Genomic DNA, 16,276 nt, shown 5'->3' with positions numbered 1-16,276 from the left:
GCTCTGTGCCTGCAAGTGGGCCCAGGTTAAACCAGCACTGTCCATATCAGTGACCTGTCAGAGCAAGATCATTCTCTTCAGGAGAGAGACAGAATCTCTGAGATGCATCTCTCCTAATCACAGGCTGTTTCTCTCTCACATTTGCTGTATAAGGGCTAAAGCCAATCTGCAGCTAATGCAGGAGAGAAACAGCCTTTGATTGGACAAATAGCCAGGAAGGTAATTGAGTGTGATGAGTGAGTCACTGGGTATGTTTCAGTGCAGCTCTGGGCCTCACTGGAAGCCCCAACACAACTCCACTCCTCAGGGACTGCTGTCAACCAATGAAAGTCCAGGGGCTGCTGCCTGTTATAGGGGGTGGGGCAAGGATGGAGGAGGCTCCAAATGATGATATGGAGTTGGGAGGGTGGTTTACAGAGGGAGGCTGCAAACTGGGATGAGGAAGTAGGCAGAGAGGAACTACCAACAGAGATCCAGTCAGATCAAGGATCAAACTTCACATCCAAACTAATCAAGGACATTGTGGATAACTTGGGAATAAAGCAATTCAAATCTACTGCATACCATCCTGAATCGCAGGGAGCGATAGAGAGATGGCATCAAACATTGAAGACCATGATGATGGCTTATGGTCAGGTTTATCCAGATGATTAGGATAAGGGAATTCTGTTTGTACTTTTTGCGATCAGAGATGCATGAAAAGAATCAACCAAATTCAGTCCATTTGAATTAAGTTTTGGGCATGAAGTAAGAGAACCATTAAAATTGATTAAGGAGAAATTAATAAGTCAGAATTCAGAGACCGCCCATTTGACCATGTGTCAAATTTTAGAGAACGATACTAAAATCCAATCAAATTTGAATTTAGTATTTTGCTAACATTAAAACCAATGAAACGATGCGATGTTTTGTGGTATAAAGCCTGACATTTTGAAAAGTTAGGAGGAGAACTGCCAAGCCACCAACAAGTACAGTCTGCCAGCAGACCAGCTCTCTGAAAGGTATCTGTCTATAAGATGTTTGTACAGCAGAACATCAAAAAGACGACAGAGCAAAATCTGCAGAGGAAGATACAAAAAGAAGATTTGACAGCTGACTGGTTTGAAAGTTGATTTTTTTTGTAAATCTTAATCAGGATATGTTAATCAGACTAGTATTGTCGAGTGGGAGATAAAAGATAGGTTTAAGAGAAAGGAGTTGTAAACAGTTGTTGGTTCTAATATTCTCTGTTGGATTTAAATAATAAAGTTGTTAATTTTTACTTTAAATAGTGACCTCTGGGATAGCTCTTTGCCTCTCGAATTTAAAAGGTTATAGCATGGGGTGAATCTTTTCTGTGCTGCTGGTTTACATTAGCAGAGGGGTTTACCCTGTGCCCTAACAACAGTGTGAAGGCAGTGACCCTGGAACTTTGCAAAATTGGTTTCAGAATACCTGAAATCTCTTGACATCTGGTGAAATATGGGGAAGGAAACCTCCAGCTGATAGTTACTGGGTGGCACTGCCAAAGAACAGCAGACAACATGATGACTAGTTCAAGTTCAGTTGAAGACATCATTGTAAAAAGCAAATAAGCAAACCATGAGCAAATCACAGGTAACTGGCTGGTGAAGCTTCCCTTGTCACTTCCCAGGTTTTGGCACAGAATTATCTTTGCTGCCGATTCTTTCGAGGCTTATGGTCACAGGAACTCCTGTTTCTTTTCCAGAAACCGATGCTTCACACATGGAAGTATGTTCTGGTTGATACACAGGTTTGAAAGGGTGCAGAATATTCTCAAAGGGAAGAGAGACCAACAGGAGGTCATTGAACATATTGGAACCAGCAATACACGAAGAGAAAAGGACAAGGTTCTGGACAGAGAATATAGGAAATTAAGCAGGAAATTAAAAGGTCGGTCCTCGAGGGTAGTAATACTTGGATTATTCCCGGTCCCATGTACTAGTAAGAGTAGGAAAAGGAGGATAGAGCAGATGAATGCGTGGCTGAGGAGCAGGTCCAGTTGGATCGAAGAGTCAGTTTCTGTGATGAACATTTCAATGACTCTACAACAGTCGGTGTCCACACTCTCCCCAATCAAAGTAAGTACTGTACCTTTGGGAGTCCTGCTGCATGTTTCATCTGCTCCCCACCAACTGAAGCAGTCTGCCCACGGCAGGGGTGATTGGAAGGAAGCAAACAGGTAGTACAGACTGTAGGCGAGGATGCAGGTTGATGGACCGATGGAAGCGGAAACAACAATGATCATGGTGAGCCCCACACCTTCATATACAACAGGGAAGAGTAGATTAGTTTGTCAACTTTTAATTTGAAATAACTTTTTTGACATGGATTTGACTTGACAGTAAAGCATTTGTATTTTGCTGAAATTGGATTTTCTCTGAAATTCATTAGTGGGATGTGGGTGTCTCTGGCTGGCCAGCATTTACTGCCCTTGAGAAGGTGGTCGTGAGTTGCCCTCTTGAATTGCTCCACTCCACCTGCCGAGGGGTGACCCACAATGCCATTATGGAGGGAATTCCAGCATTTAGACCCAGCCATGGTGAAGGAACAGCAATCAATTTTCAAGTCAGGATGGTGAATGGCTTGGAGGGGACCCTGAAGGTTGTGTTCCCATGCATTTGCTGTCCTTGTCCTTCAGGATGGAAGTGGTTGCGTGTTTACAAGTCTGAAGAACTTTGGTGAAGTTCTGCAGTACATCTTGTCGACAGTACATACTGCTGCTACTGAGGTTTGGTGTTGGAGGCATTGGCTGTTTGTGGATATTATGCTAATCAAGCTGGCTGCTTTGTCTTCGATAGTGACAAGTTTCTTGTGTGTAGTTGGAGCTGCACCTATCCAGCTAAGTGGGGAGTATTCCATCACACTCCTGAGTTGTGCCTTGCAGGTGGTCAGCAGGCCTTGGTGATACAGGAGGTGAGTTACAGGCCACAGTAATCCTAGCATCTGACCTGCTCCTGTAGCTACTATGTTGACATAGTGTTTATTTTGAAACTGGAAATACAGGAAGACCAGTGAGACTGTTCAGGATGACCAGAACAGGGAGAAATATCACTGCTTCAACTCATTCCACATCAACGATTCAGAAACATGTAAAATGTGGACAGTTTAATTTCACCTCTCTCGTAAGACTTCAATCAATTACACTTCTTGACTGAGCTCAGCAAGACAATCTATAAGTCTTTTAGTCCTGTACTGCTGCCAGATCTCTCTGGATGTAAATGCAATTCTATAAGTTTCACAGAATGTATTCATTTTGTTGCAATAAGTACAAAGATTTGGAGGTGCCAGTGTTGGACTGGGGTGTACAAAATTAAAAATCACACAACAGCAGATTATAGTCTACCAGGTTTATTGGGAAGCACTAGCTTCAGAGCACTGCCCCTTCATCAGGTGGTTGTGGAGTATAAAATCGTAGGACACTTTTGCTGTAAATTCTGTGTCTTATGATCTTCTACTCCATGACCGCCTGATGAAGGAGCAGTGCTCCGAAAGCTAGTGCTTCCAAATAAACTTGTTGGACGATAACCTAGTGTTGTGTGATTTTAAACCAAGTACAAAGAGTAATTGTGAGTGCCTGACCTCAGTGACACAAATGCCTCAAATAATTGAACTAAAATGTACCTTTTTGACAAGACAGAGCTTCCTTTGTTTGTTTTCCATAGAGACAGTGGTTACATGACAAAAATAATCAAGCCTTATTACTGTATTGAATGACAATCTAATTACAAAGCAATGAATGGAAAGGGGCAGGTTATATATCCTGACTGTTTCTCTTTAAAGAATGTTAATTTCTTTTTAAAGAGTATTAAGCTACATCCTCTCATTTCATACATTACCCTGGCAAACCTTCTCTGAATCACTTCCAACACATTTATCACCTTCTTTAAATAAGATAACCAGTAATGTGCACAATACTCCAGATAATGGTCTCACCAGTGCTCCATATAAATAAAGCATAAACACCCCAGTTTTGAATTCAGTTCACCTCATGATAAGTCATAACATGCAATCAGCTTTCCTACTTACCTGCATACTGACATTCAGCAATTCTTTCATGAGGACACCCTTTGCATTTCTCACACCAATATTAGAGGTATAGCGTCACAGAGATGTGCAGCACAGAAACAGATCCTTCAGTCCAACATGTCCATGCCGACCAGATAGCCTCACCTAATCTAGTTCCATTTGACAGCACTTGGTCCCTATCCCTCTAAACCCTTCCTGTTTATATATCCATCCTGATGCCTTTTAAATGCTGTGATTGGATCAACCTCCATCACCTCCTCAGGCAGCATATTCCATGCACGCAACTCTCTATGTGAAAAAGTTGCTCCTTAGGTCTCTTTTATATCTTTCCCCTTTCACCCTAAACCTATACCCGCCTAGTTCTGGCCTCCTCTACCCCATGGAAAAGACCTTGTCTATTTATCCTATCCATGCCCCTCATGATTTTATAAACTTCTATAAGGTCACCCCTCAGCCTCTGACGCTCCAGGGAAAACAGCCCCAGCCCATTCAGCCTCTCCCTCTAGCTCAAATCCTCTAACCCTAGCAAAATCCTTGTAAATCTTTTCTGAAACCTTTCAAGTTTCACAACATCTTTCCAATAGGAAGGAGACCAGAATTGCACACAATATTCCAAAAGTGGCCTAACTATTGTCCTGTATAGTTGCAACATTGCCTTCCAACGCCTCTACTCAATGCTCTGACCAATGAAGGAAAGCATACCAAACACCTTCTTCACTATCCTATCTACCTGAGACTCTACTTTCAAGGAGCTATGAACCTGCACTCCAAGGTCTCTTTGTTCACCAACACTCCCCAGGAACACACCATTAAGCGTATAAATCCTGCCTTGACTTGCTTTTCCAAAATGCAGCACCCCCATTTATCTAAATTAAACACCATCTACCACTCCTCAGCCCATTGGCCAAGACCTGTTGTAATCTGAGGTAACCTTCTTCGCTGTCCACTACACCTCCAATTTTGGTGTCATCTGTAAACTTAGTAACTATACTTCCTGTGTTCACTTACAAATAATGTATAAAAATGATGAAAAGTAGTGGACCCAGCACCGATCCTTGTGGCACTCCATTGCTCACAGGCCTCTAGTTTGAAAAGCTACCCTCCATTACCACACTCTGTCTTCGACCTTCGAGCCAGTTCTGCATCCAAATTGCTAGTTCTCCCTGTTTTCCATCTAACCTTGATGACCAGTCTCCCATGAGGAACCTTGTTGAATGCCTTACTGAAATCCATATAGATCATGTCTACCGCTCTGTCCTGATCAATTTTTCCTGCTAAAATGGGCAATTTTACAGTTCTGTGGATTCCATTTGTCAGATGTTTGCTTTCACACTTCAACTTATTAGCTTTCTTATCTTCTTCATACTTTCCTAACTATCTTTGTGTCATCAGAAATTTGGTATTCTAATTCAGTCCCTTCCTCTCATTAATATCTTTAAATTATGAATATAAATTAATAGTAAATTGACTGGGACGGGTGTCCATTAAGTCAGCATCACTTTGAAGCAGATTGGGAGGAGTTGTGCTCTTCATTTTAGGAGGGGAGCTGAGCAGGAATAGTTGGAGGCAGCCTGGGACAGTAAGTGATGTCAAAAGTTATCTCTGGGGTTTCCGGCTGACGCTTCAGGAGTAGAACTGAGAGGGAGCAAGCCAGAGAGCAGCCTCGGACAGCAAGTGATATAAATACTTACCACGGGCATATGCGGCCTTCACTTCAGGAGTGGAGCTGAGCAGGAATGATCCGGAGGGCAGACTGGGAAGCAAAGTGTTAAAAAAAACTTACCATGAGGATTTGGGGCCTTCACTTCAGGAGCAGGCCTGAGTGGGAATGAACAAGAGGGCAGCCTGGGAAGGTAAGAGTTTCTGATTCTGAGTGTTTCAACTGAGGGGGGAGCTGAAAAATAATGTCACAGGATGGCTATGACTTGATTGGCTAATAGGGAATCTGCTAAGTTTGAATCTGTGTTAACGTTGAGTCTGTGTTCAATTGAATAGATGCTAGATTATTGTTTATAATTTATGTTAAGATTGAGATCATAAGCAGTTAATTTTTTAAAAAAACCCAAATTCAAAACGAATTAATTAAATGAGGATAGAAGGTCAGGTGATGTGTTGTTCCTGCATGATGTGGGAGCTGTTGGACTCCATTGTCGGTCTCAGTGACTAAGTCTGTAGTAAATGTTGGTTACTCAAGGAAATCTAGCTCAGAGTTGATGTGCTGAATTCTGAGCTTTGGATGTTGTGACAGGGAGGGGGAGAGTTACCTGGACGCTGAATTTCAGGAGACAGTCACACATCTTAGTTGGGGGCATAGACATCTGTTCTCTGTGACCAAGATCGAGAGTCTCAAAGGTTGCATTGCCTACTCACTGCTCGGGTTCAGGATATACAAAGGAAGTTGGAGAGGGAGGGTAAAGATCCAATAGGTACCAACGACATCGATAAAACTAGGGCAGAGATTCTGTTAAGCGAGCATGAAGAAGAGCGAGGAGCTAAATTAAAAAGCAGAACCAAAAAGGAAAGAATCTCTAGGTTGCTACCTAAGCCACAAGCTAATTGGCAGAGGGTCAACATGATTAAGCAGGTAAATGTGTGGCTTAAAGATTGGTGTGGGAGAAATAGATTTGAATTCATGGGACATTAGCACCAGTAGAGGGGACAAAGGGACCTGTTCCAACGGGATAATTTTCATCTGAACCATGCTGGAACCGGAGTCCTTGAGAATCACGTAAGTCGGGCTGTGGACAGGTCTTCAAACTAAATAGTCGAAGGGAGAGTTCAGTTGTAAGGGAAATTAGAAAACCTAAATTCAAGGAGGAGGTAAGAGTGCAGGTTAGCGATGTGGTGGATGGTTATCAGACAATAGTGGTGAGGGACAGATCAGGTGAACAGCTTTAAGCAACAAGGAATTATTAAATAGCAGTGGAAAATTTACCAGGAGATCAAATTCTAAAGCTTTGATTCTGAATGCATGAAGCATTCAAAACAATATTAATGAGTTAACAGTGCAAATAGAAACAAAAGGGTAGAATTTGGTCGTGATTACTGAGAGATGATTACAAGGAGACCAGGTCTGGGAATTGAATATCCAAGGCTACTCAGCATTTTGGAAAGATAGACTGAAAGGAAAAGGAGGTGGTGGAGCTTTGCTGGTGAAGGAAGAGATCAGTGTTCTCATTAGAAATGACATAAGCAGAGGAGATCAAGATGTTGAATCAGTCTGGATAGAAATAAGAAATAGCAAAGGGAGGAAGGAATTGGTTGCAATAATCTACAGGTCCCCAAACAGGAGTTCTGCAGTGCAGCACAGTATAAACCTGGAAATATTAGAGACTTACAAGGAAGGTACAGCAGTAATTATGGGTGATTTTAACATGCACATAGATTGGAAGAATCAAATTGGCAAGGATAGCCTGGAGGCAGAGTTCATTGAATGTATTTGAGATTGTTTCTTAGAACATAATGTTATGGAACCAACCAGGGAGCAGACTACCCTGGTTTTGGTCATGTGAAATGAAGAGAGATTAATTGATGACATCTTAGTTAAAGATCTTCCAGGGAGTAGTGACCAGAATATGGTAGAAATCAAAATTCAGTTTGAGGGTGAGAAAGCAGAGTCCCACAATAGTGTTCTGGAATTAAACACATGAAATTACATGGGCATGAGGACACATTTGGTCTGAGTAGATTATGCAGGAAAGCTACATGGTAAGAAGTTGGATGCACAGTAGCTGTTGTTTAAAGAGCTACCCAATTCCTCACAACTAAAATATATACCAGTAAGAAAGAGAGATGGTAAGGAGGGTAAAAACATCTGTGGATAAACAAGGAATTCAAGGACAACATCAAGTCAAAAACTAAGGTATGCCCAAAGCAAAGGCTAGTGGCAGGCTAGAAGATTGGGAAACTTTCAAATATAAACAAAAGAATAGAAAAACATTAATAAAAAGAGCTAAGGTAAATTACAAAACAAAACGAGTACAAAATATCAAAAAGGATAGCAAATGTTTCTACTGCTATATAAAAGTGAAGAGAATCTCGAAGGTGAAAGTTGGGAAAGGGTCAGAACCAATTATCAAGGAAGCAATGTCAGGACATTTGGAAAGTCAAAACACTATCCATCAGTGTCAGCATGAAGGGCAAATCATGTTTGGCTAATTCGGTAGAGTTTTTTAACGATATAATGAACAAAGTGGATTATAGGGATCCTGTAGATGTAATATACCTCGACTTCCTGAAGGCTTTTGATTAGGTGCCACACAAAATGTTAATTCCCAAAGTTAGATTATGTGGGATTAGATGTAATTTATGAGCTTGCGTAGGTGACTGGCTGATGGACAGAAGACAGAGAGTCGGGATAAATGGTTTCTTTTCTGGATGGAAAGCAGTAACTAGTGGGATACAGGGTAAGGTCATTGGCCCCCAGCTATTTACAATATACATTAACAACTTGGATACAGGGATAGAAGGCTCTTTAGCCATATTTGTGGATGACATAAGAATAATTTTGATGACATAAGACGGTCAATTGCAATGAGGATATAAGAACCTTATAAATGACCATAGATAGGTCGCAGAGAAGGCCAAAATGTGGATAAGTGTGAGGGCATGCATTTTGGTTGGGAAAATGGAAAGGCAACCTATTATCAATATGGGGAGAGATTTTGGGGTGCTATGGTACAGAGGGATCTGGGTGTCCTCATCCATGAGTCACAGAAAACTAGCATGCAGGTACAGCAGATCATAAAGAAACCAAATGGAATTTTGGCTTTTACAGCCAAATGAATAGAATATAAAGGTAAGGAAGTATTATTGCAACGACACAAGGTATTGGTGAGACCACACTTGGAGTACTGTGCACAGTTTTGGTGTTCATATTTGAGGAAAGCTGTAATGACATTGAGGCAGGTCAGTGGAGGTTCACTAGGTTGCTTTCAGAATTAAGGGGTTTGCCGTATGAAGAGAGATTGAACAGTTTAGGCCGACACTCTCTGGAATTTTAAAAAATGAGGGGAGGTCAAATTGAGCTATTCAAGATGATAAAAGGTGTGGATAGAATAGATGTGGAAGAGATGCTTCCTCTTGTAGTGCATTCTAGGACGAGAAATCGTAATCTTAGGATAAGGGGTAGCAAGTTTAAAACAGAATTGAGGAGAAACTACTGCTCCCAAAAGGTTGTGAATCTGTGAAATTTGATACCCCAAAATGCAATGGACGCGGGGACAGTGGGCAAATTTAAAGATGAGTCAGACAGATGTTTAATTGGTAATGGGTTGAAGGATTATGGAGACAGAGCAGGAAAATGGGGGTGGAGGAGCAAATCAGCCATGATCGAATGGTGGAGCAGACTCGATTGGTGGAATGGCCTAATTCTGCTCCTACATCTCATGAACGTATGCGGGGGTGGCTTGGGACTCCAGTGGCTAGCACTGCTGCCTTATGGCACCAGATATTGGGTTCGATTCCAGCCTCAGGTGACTGTGCAACTCCACACAGACATTCTGTCCATGTCTGTGTGGGTTTCCTTTGGGTGCTCCATCTATCTTCCACAGTCCAATGATGTGCAAGTTAGGTGGATATCCATTGAAAATGCAAGGTAGGGTGGTGAGTCTGGGGAAGATGCTGCATGGAGCAATGGTGTGGACTTGATTGGCCAAATCAGCCTGTTTCCACTCTGTAGGGTTTCGGTGATTCTATTTATGAAAAACCTTTGTCATGTAACATTATGGAAACAGGACATTCACCAGTTCCCCTTTTCCCACAGCGCTTAACTCAGGAATCACGTGTGTTTAGATTAATCTGGGGTATTATGGTAATCTCACCCAACAGCAGGAATAAAGGCTGACATGATGCCAGTTATTTATACTGGTAGATGAATGCCACATTTACTTGATAATTACAAATATCTGAACGCGACCCCTTTATTGAAGGATAAATTGAATCTTACGGATCAGGAGCTTTGATATATGGAACAAAGGGATTTTGATGTCCATGTACACACAATAATAAATGTAACCAAAATGGCGACTGGAATTGTTCATGGAGCTATAACACAGGAAGGAGCTGGTGTTGTATTGTCCAGAGATTTACTCTGATGGTGTCTGGTTCATTCAGATTCAGCATCATAACTCAGAAAGGTCAGCTCAGTGCACAGCTGGTGTTGATAGGAATAGTGTCAGAGTTCAAACGGTTACTTTTTGAAGAGTGATTATATTTGTTGTATTCATTGAGACGAAGATTAATTTAAGAGACACCCTTTAAATAATTAGGATATTCAGTTACATAAATGTGGAAAATCTGTTTCATCAGGTTTCTGGGATTAAAAATAAAGGAAACATTTGTTTAAAATTAGAGACCAGTCACTGTGTGAATGAGGAATGAATTTTTCTCACTAAAGACACTGGTAATCTTGAATCATTTGTCCATAAAGCTGTGGGTGTTACTGCTCAAACTGAAGATTGATTAATTCTCATCAGTCACAGGGAACAGGGGGGTATGTAGCAAGCACAGAATTGAGGGACAGATCAGCCATGATGTCATTGAATGGTGAAATAATAGACTCAGTTGAACACAGCGCTACGTTCGCAGCAATGTGTGTGGCAGGGTGTAAAGTCTTCCCTTGACAAGATTTCCCCAGATTACTGCACTTCCAAACTCCAGTGTTGTCAGGAAAACACCTGAAGACTTTGTATGATTCTCATGAAACCTCAAGTTATTTCATTCTTTTCACCTGGTGTCAGATAATTGACTTCATTTTTTTATTTATAAAATTGAAAGTAAACCCAGCTCCAATATTACTATTTCACCAACAGGGCGGGTATTGAACAAGAAATGAAGACATTTCACTGATGATGCCTGTCTCTTCACTGCCTGCTTTGGCCTTTGTGAAGTGTGAGGAAGATCAGGTTACAGCCAGTAATTCACCAAGTCTCCATTAGATCACAAGACAGAACCAGTATTTCTTGATGAAGTGCCCAAGACCATTTAGACTGCCGTGGAATAAACACTAACCTTGTAACATGGGCACAGCTTTCCAGATTGCCACAGGACTGAGGCTGGCAAACTGTCCAAAGGAAGTTTCCAAGAAAAACAGTGGCATCCCAACGAGTGCCAACATGAGGGTGTAGGGAATAAGGAATACAGCTGGAAAATGGAGGAAACAATTTCAGGGTTGCATTAGATTTGAAAAGATTAGAATAATCACTCAAAGTAAACTTCTGAAACCAATCTGAAATATGTCTCTCTCTGTCTTGCTGTCCATTTTATTTTCCATCTGTCTATCTATCCAGAGTCATTTATAATCACGTCTTTTTCCCGACACTAGAAATTAATGTTCTCCTCTTTCATTGATCCTGATGACAGTTTGTTTGAGAGGATATCTCTGTTGTATCGAGGTGACATTTCAGTGTCATAGGGCAGAGTGAGATACACCAAATGTATGTTCTTTAAGATTTATGTGGATGAGCTTCATCAAATATGTACATTTGAAGATGTGTATATCTTTGAAGTTGTTATAAATTTTACTTCAACGTGGCACTGGAAAAGGCACAGCAGGTCAGGCAGCATCCGAGGTTCAAGAGAGTTGGCATTTCAGGCAGGATCCTTCTTCAGTTTTTGGGAGGGGGACGAGAGTTGAGAAATAAATTGGAGGAAAGGTGTGGGGCTAGGGGAAAAGTAGGCGATAGGGGGGCAAAGCTGGTGGTAGTGATAGGTCAGTGGAAGGGGTGGAGTGGATAGGTGGGAAGAAAGATGGAGAGGTCGGATTCGAGTTGGAGGGTTGGATCTGGGATGGGGGGAGGGGAGATTTGGAAACTGGTGAATTCAATGTTCATGTCATGTGGTTGTAGGCTCCCAAGACGGAGGATAGAGTGTTTCCCTTCCAGTTTGTGGGTGGCCTTGTGTTGGCAGTGGAGGAGGCACAGAATGGATATGTCCTTTGGGGAGTGAGAGAGGGGGTTGAAGTAGATGGCCAAGGGAAGGTAGGGTTGGTTGGTGCATACAGAACAGAGATGTTCCCTTAACTGTCCCGCGAGTTTGCACATGGTCTGTCTGATGCAGAGGAGACCACATCAAGAGCAACAGATACAACTGATAAGATGATAGGATGTACAAGTAAATCTCTGCCTGAATTTATCAATGTCCATGCAGTGTGGTTGTAGGCTCCCTTTACAATGTCCATGCAGTGTGGTTGTAGGTTCCCTTTACAATGTTCATGCAGTGTGGTGTAGGCTCCCTTTACAATGTCCATGCAGTGTGGTTGTGGCCTCCCTTTACAATGTCCATGCAGTGTGGTTGTAGCCTCCCTTTACAATGTCCATGCGGTGTGGTTGTAGACTCCCTTTACAATGTCCATGCAGTGTGGTTGTAGACTCCCTTTACAATGTCCATGCAGTGTGGTTGTAGCCTCCCTTTACAATGTCCATGCAGTGTGGTTGTAGGCTCCCTTTACAATGTCCATGCAGTGTGGTTGTGGCCTCCCTTTACAATGTCCATGCAGTGTGGTTGTAGGCTCCCTTTACAATGTCCATGCAGTGTGGTTGTAGCCTCCCTTTACAATGTCCATGCGGTGTGGTTGTAGACTCCCTTTACAATGTCCATGCAGTGTGGTTGTAGCCTCCCTTTACAATGTCCATGCAGGGTGGTTGTAAGTTGTGGTTTTCCAAACCACCTGATGAAGGAGCGTCGGTCCGACAGCTAGTGCTTCCAATTAAACCTGTTGGACTGTATCCTGATGCTGTGTGATTTTTAACTTTGAGGGCGGCACGGTGGCACAGTGGTTAGCACTGCTGCCTCACAGCGTCAGAGACCCGGGTTCAATTCCCGCCTCAGGCAACTGACTGTGTGGAGTTTGCACGTTCTCCCTGTGTCTGCTTGGGTTTCCTCCGGGTGCTCCGGTTTCCTCCCACCATCCAAAGATGTGCAGGGTCAGGTGAATTGGCCATACTAAATTGCCCGTAGTGTTAGGTAAGGGGTAAATGTCGGGGTATGGGTGGGTTTCGCTTCGGCGGGTCGGTGTGGACTTGTTGGGCCGAAGGGCCTGTTTCCGCACTGTAATCTAATCTCATCTAATCTAATCTAAAAAAAATCCCCATCCAACACCAGCATTTCCAAGCCAGGAAAACAGCAAGTTGAACTTTAAATCTTTTAAATGATTCTGACCATTTTTCTTGTGCTTTCTCGAATCAATCCACTAAAAATAGAAGAAACATTCATGGAAATGAAGGAATGTTAGCATTTAAAGAAAAACATCACCATCATTCAATCAAAATGAGGAAATGAGAGTGTGACTTTCTAAAAATGTAACTGGGGAGCAATCGGAGCAACTTCGTAAAAAGGCAATTCTCCAGTCTGGCATTATTTTAGCAGGAGAAACTTTGATCAGCATTGTCCTCGTATCTCCTTGATTCATTCTTTTATTCTATGAAAGTAATTTTCAATTTGCAATTTATCCTCATTTACTCATAGAATTGTACAGTTTTGCAGCACAGACACAGACCCTTTGAATCGTTGGACTATAACTTCTGTGTCTTTTTATTCCAGTCTCATATTTAAAGGGTAAAGTTGGATGTCTTTAACCAGTGGTGTCTGCGTAAAATCTGAGGCATAACCTTATCTGCTACACAGTCTGTACCCCCTTACCTCACCCCCTGGCATACCAACCAGATGGCACCCTGCCCTCTCAGCACCAGGATATCACATTTCCTTTATATACTTACTGTTGGACAGCAGCTATCAAAGAGGCTGCAACAACCTTTACGTTTCAGGATATAGCAGCTGAGAGCTGTGAAAGGGGACCATGGTTTCTCTAACCAGCCCCCGGCTCCTTAACCACCTCCACTACAGTTCTAGGCTGAGAAAGAACTGTCAGAATAGTAACACTGTTCCACATTTCTGAAATAGTCATGATCAGAATCTCATCTCAGGAATGAAGAACTCCTTCTATTTTTAAATAAGGGAAGGATCAGAGTGGAAATCTGTGGGAGATTGTCATTGTTTGGAAAATTGGGCCCCCTATAAACAACTTAAAGATGTCAGAATAAATTCACTGTCTTTTATGTCAACATTATTTAACCCTGTATTATTGACCAACTTCAATAAACTATTTTGAATTTAATTTAATTTAATATTATTTATAAACAGTTTATTTTTCCCTTTCCTTTTGTTTTCTCTCTGCTGTGTTGTGGATTTGTTTATAGTACCTCCTCCATTTTTGTAAGCCAGGTACGGGAACCTCCAGACGTTGCCCAGACCCACAGCAGAGCCGATCACTGAGAGCAAGTAATCAGTCTTCGAGGACCAGTTACCCCGCTCCACATTCTCATCATCTTCATTTACAGCATCATTGTTGGCAACCTGAGGGAGAGAGTGGAAATGGCTGAGTCAGAGATTAGACCAGAACTCAAGCAAAAAGCACATGTTTCACCCATTAGGGAAAAACTGACTTGGGATTAACACCCAGTGCCAAAACAATCATCTCATCATTGGCCCTGACCTCAAAGAGATCTGTATTGAGAGATTTAACAACCTCACTGGTCAGCTTGCATTTTTCAATGTCCACTTTGATAGTGGAACAGTTTATGTGAGAACCTATTGCTGAGCTGCTGTGATACATCCAGCTGACCATGCAGCCAATCGAATTAAATAATTCTCACTGACAAACAATCAGGGAATGAAAATCAGAATTAATTAAAGCACACGATAAGAAATTTAAAGAGTTGGGATATAACAAATGTGTATAAGCAGAACTATCCTCAGAAAGAGTCATTATGCAATGATGTAACAAGATGAATTTAAAAATCACTGTAATTAAGCAAAGAGAACCGTAAGAACATTTCACATGTCGAATATTTCAGAGCCAAGTCAGTTGTTAATAGACAGGCAGGAGGCTGGGGGGACACAGCAAGCCAGGCAGCATCAGGAGGTGGAGAAGTCAACATTTTGGGTGTAACCCTTCTTCAGGACTGGGGGTGGGTGTGGGGGGAGCTGCAGATAAAGGGGGAGGCATGGGCAGAGTGGTGAAGTGGGGAGAGGTGAGGACAGGTAGAGGGTACAACCTGGTTGGTCAATGGGAGGAATGAATCTAGCTGGTGGCTGGGAGGAATGGAAGGGAGTGACAGGGGCTGGAAACAAATCAGCTTTAAACACTTCTGCCAACTCTAACTGGACCCCACCATCTCGAACATCTTTCCCTACCACCCCTCCTCTCTTCTTCCACAAGGACTGTTCCCTTTGACAGTCCTTGGTTTGCACACTCCACCCCCGGATGCTGACTGGCTTGCTGCATTCTTCCAGTCTCCTCTCTGTCTCCTTTAGATTCCAGCACCTACAGTTTGTTTGTCCCTAACCAAGTCAGTTGTTCAGCATTTACTACTCAGATTATCACGAGCCCAGTTATTTTGATAAATGCTGATTCTTACCTGGGATTTCTGACATTGTGCTGAGTGTAGAAAATGGGACCTTCTTGTCAGAGAAACAAATTTCTCTGTTTGCTTCCGATAGACAGCTGGGGGATACAGGTTAACTTGTGCATAATCGGGAAATGACCAACTGCAAATTCAGGGTTTCCACTTTAATCTGTAATTGTGCTAAATACTGAAGTTGACGTCAGATTCAAAGGGCATTGTGTCAGTGCTATTAGTTTGCCCTCAAAGCTCCCATGAGTTCCAAGACCATCTCTAAATTGCAGCAATCAGATGGCAATTTGGAAACACTCTGAAACCCAGAGAGAACCATTACAATTCACATAAATCAAAGTCCCCAGAACACCATCACACTCAGAATGTTCGGAGTTTACTATCATGGTTTGATAAAATACTCACCGTATTCTCTTGTTGGCCAATCTGTGAGGACCTACAAAGAAACAATTGTCCCCTGTCCATTTGTCACCAAGGATGGGAGATTTTTCCACTTGCTTGGATGTTTGGGTTGGATACAAAGATTAGGGAGAGTCGTATTGTCTAAACGTCTTCCAATGTATCCAGCCCTGGACGTCTGATTAAGGATGATTCAGCTCCACCTCAGGTAAAGACTGTTCCTATTGTCTGACTGCACCATCCAAATACTTTGTGTCTCATTGCAGTTCTACCAGATCAACAGGTTGGAGAACATTTGCATTTTGAAATGAAATAGCATCAAGTCTAACTGCAGAGGTCAGTAACTTGGAGGCTGAACAATGTATATCATTTCCGTAAAATTGAGACACAAATTAGAAAACTGCCATTACATCAGTGTAATGTTGATTGCTGTA

At 42.2% G+C, this 16,276-nt stretch overlaps 1 protein-coding gene across 1 annotated transcript in view; it reads right to left on the bottom strand.

Moving 5' to 3' along the window:
- The window catches only part of LOC148148865 (sodium- and chloride-dependent neutral and basic amino acid transporter B(0+)-like), a 67,407-nt gene extending 51,426 nt beyond the window's left edge, over positions 1 to 15,981 (bottom strand). Inside the window, exons 1-4 of the mRNA XM_087991798.1 lie at positions 15,849 to 15,981; positions 14,229 to 14,382; positions 11,041 to 11,172; positions 2,095 to 2,262 (exon numbers count right to left, since the gene is read on the bottom strand). Coding sequence (XP_087847924.1) covers positions 2,095 to 2,262; positions 11,041 to 11,172; positions 14,229 to 14,382; positions 15,849 to 15,908 — 514 coding nt within the window. The 5' untranslated portion in view covers positions 15,909 to 15,981. The remainder of the gene's footprint in view (positions 1 to 2,094; positions 2,263 to 11,040; positions 11,173 to 14,228; positions 14,383 to 15,848) is intronic.
- Positions 15,982 to 16,276: the final 295 nt, after the last annotated feature.

Source organism: Chiloscyllium plagiosum, unplaced genomic scaffold, assembly GCF_037043375.1.
Source record: "Chiloscyllium plagiosum isolate Xiang-an unplaced genomic scaffold, Cpla_swu_hap1 HiC_scaffold_11, whole genome shotgun sequence".
NCBI classification, from domain to species: Eukaryota; Metazoa; Chordata; class Chondrichthyes; order Orectolobiformes; family Hemiscylliidae; genus Chiloscyllium; species Chiloscyllium plagiosum.
Note: the sequence above shows the minus strand (reverse complement) of the source record. Positions and strands in the feature narration are given on the sequence as shown.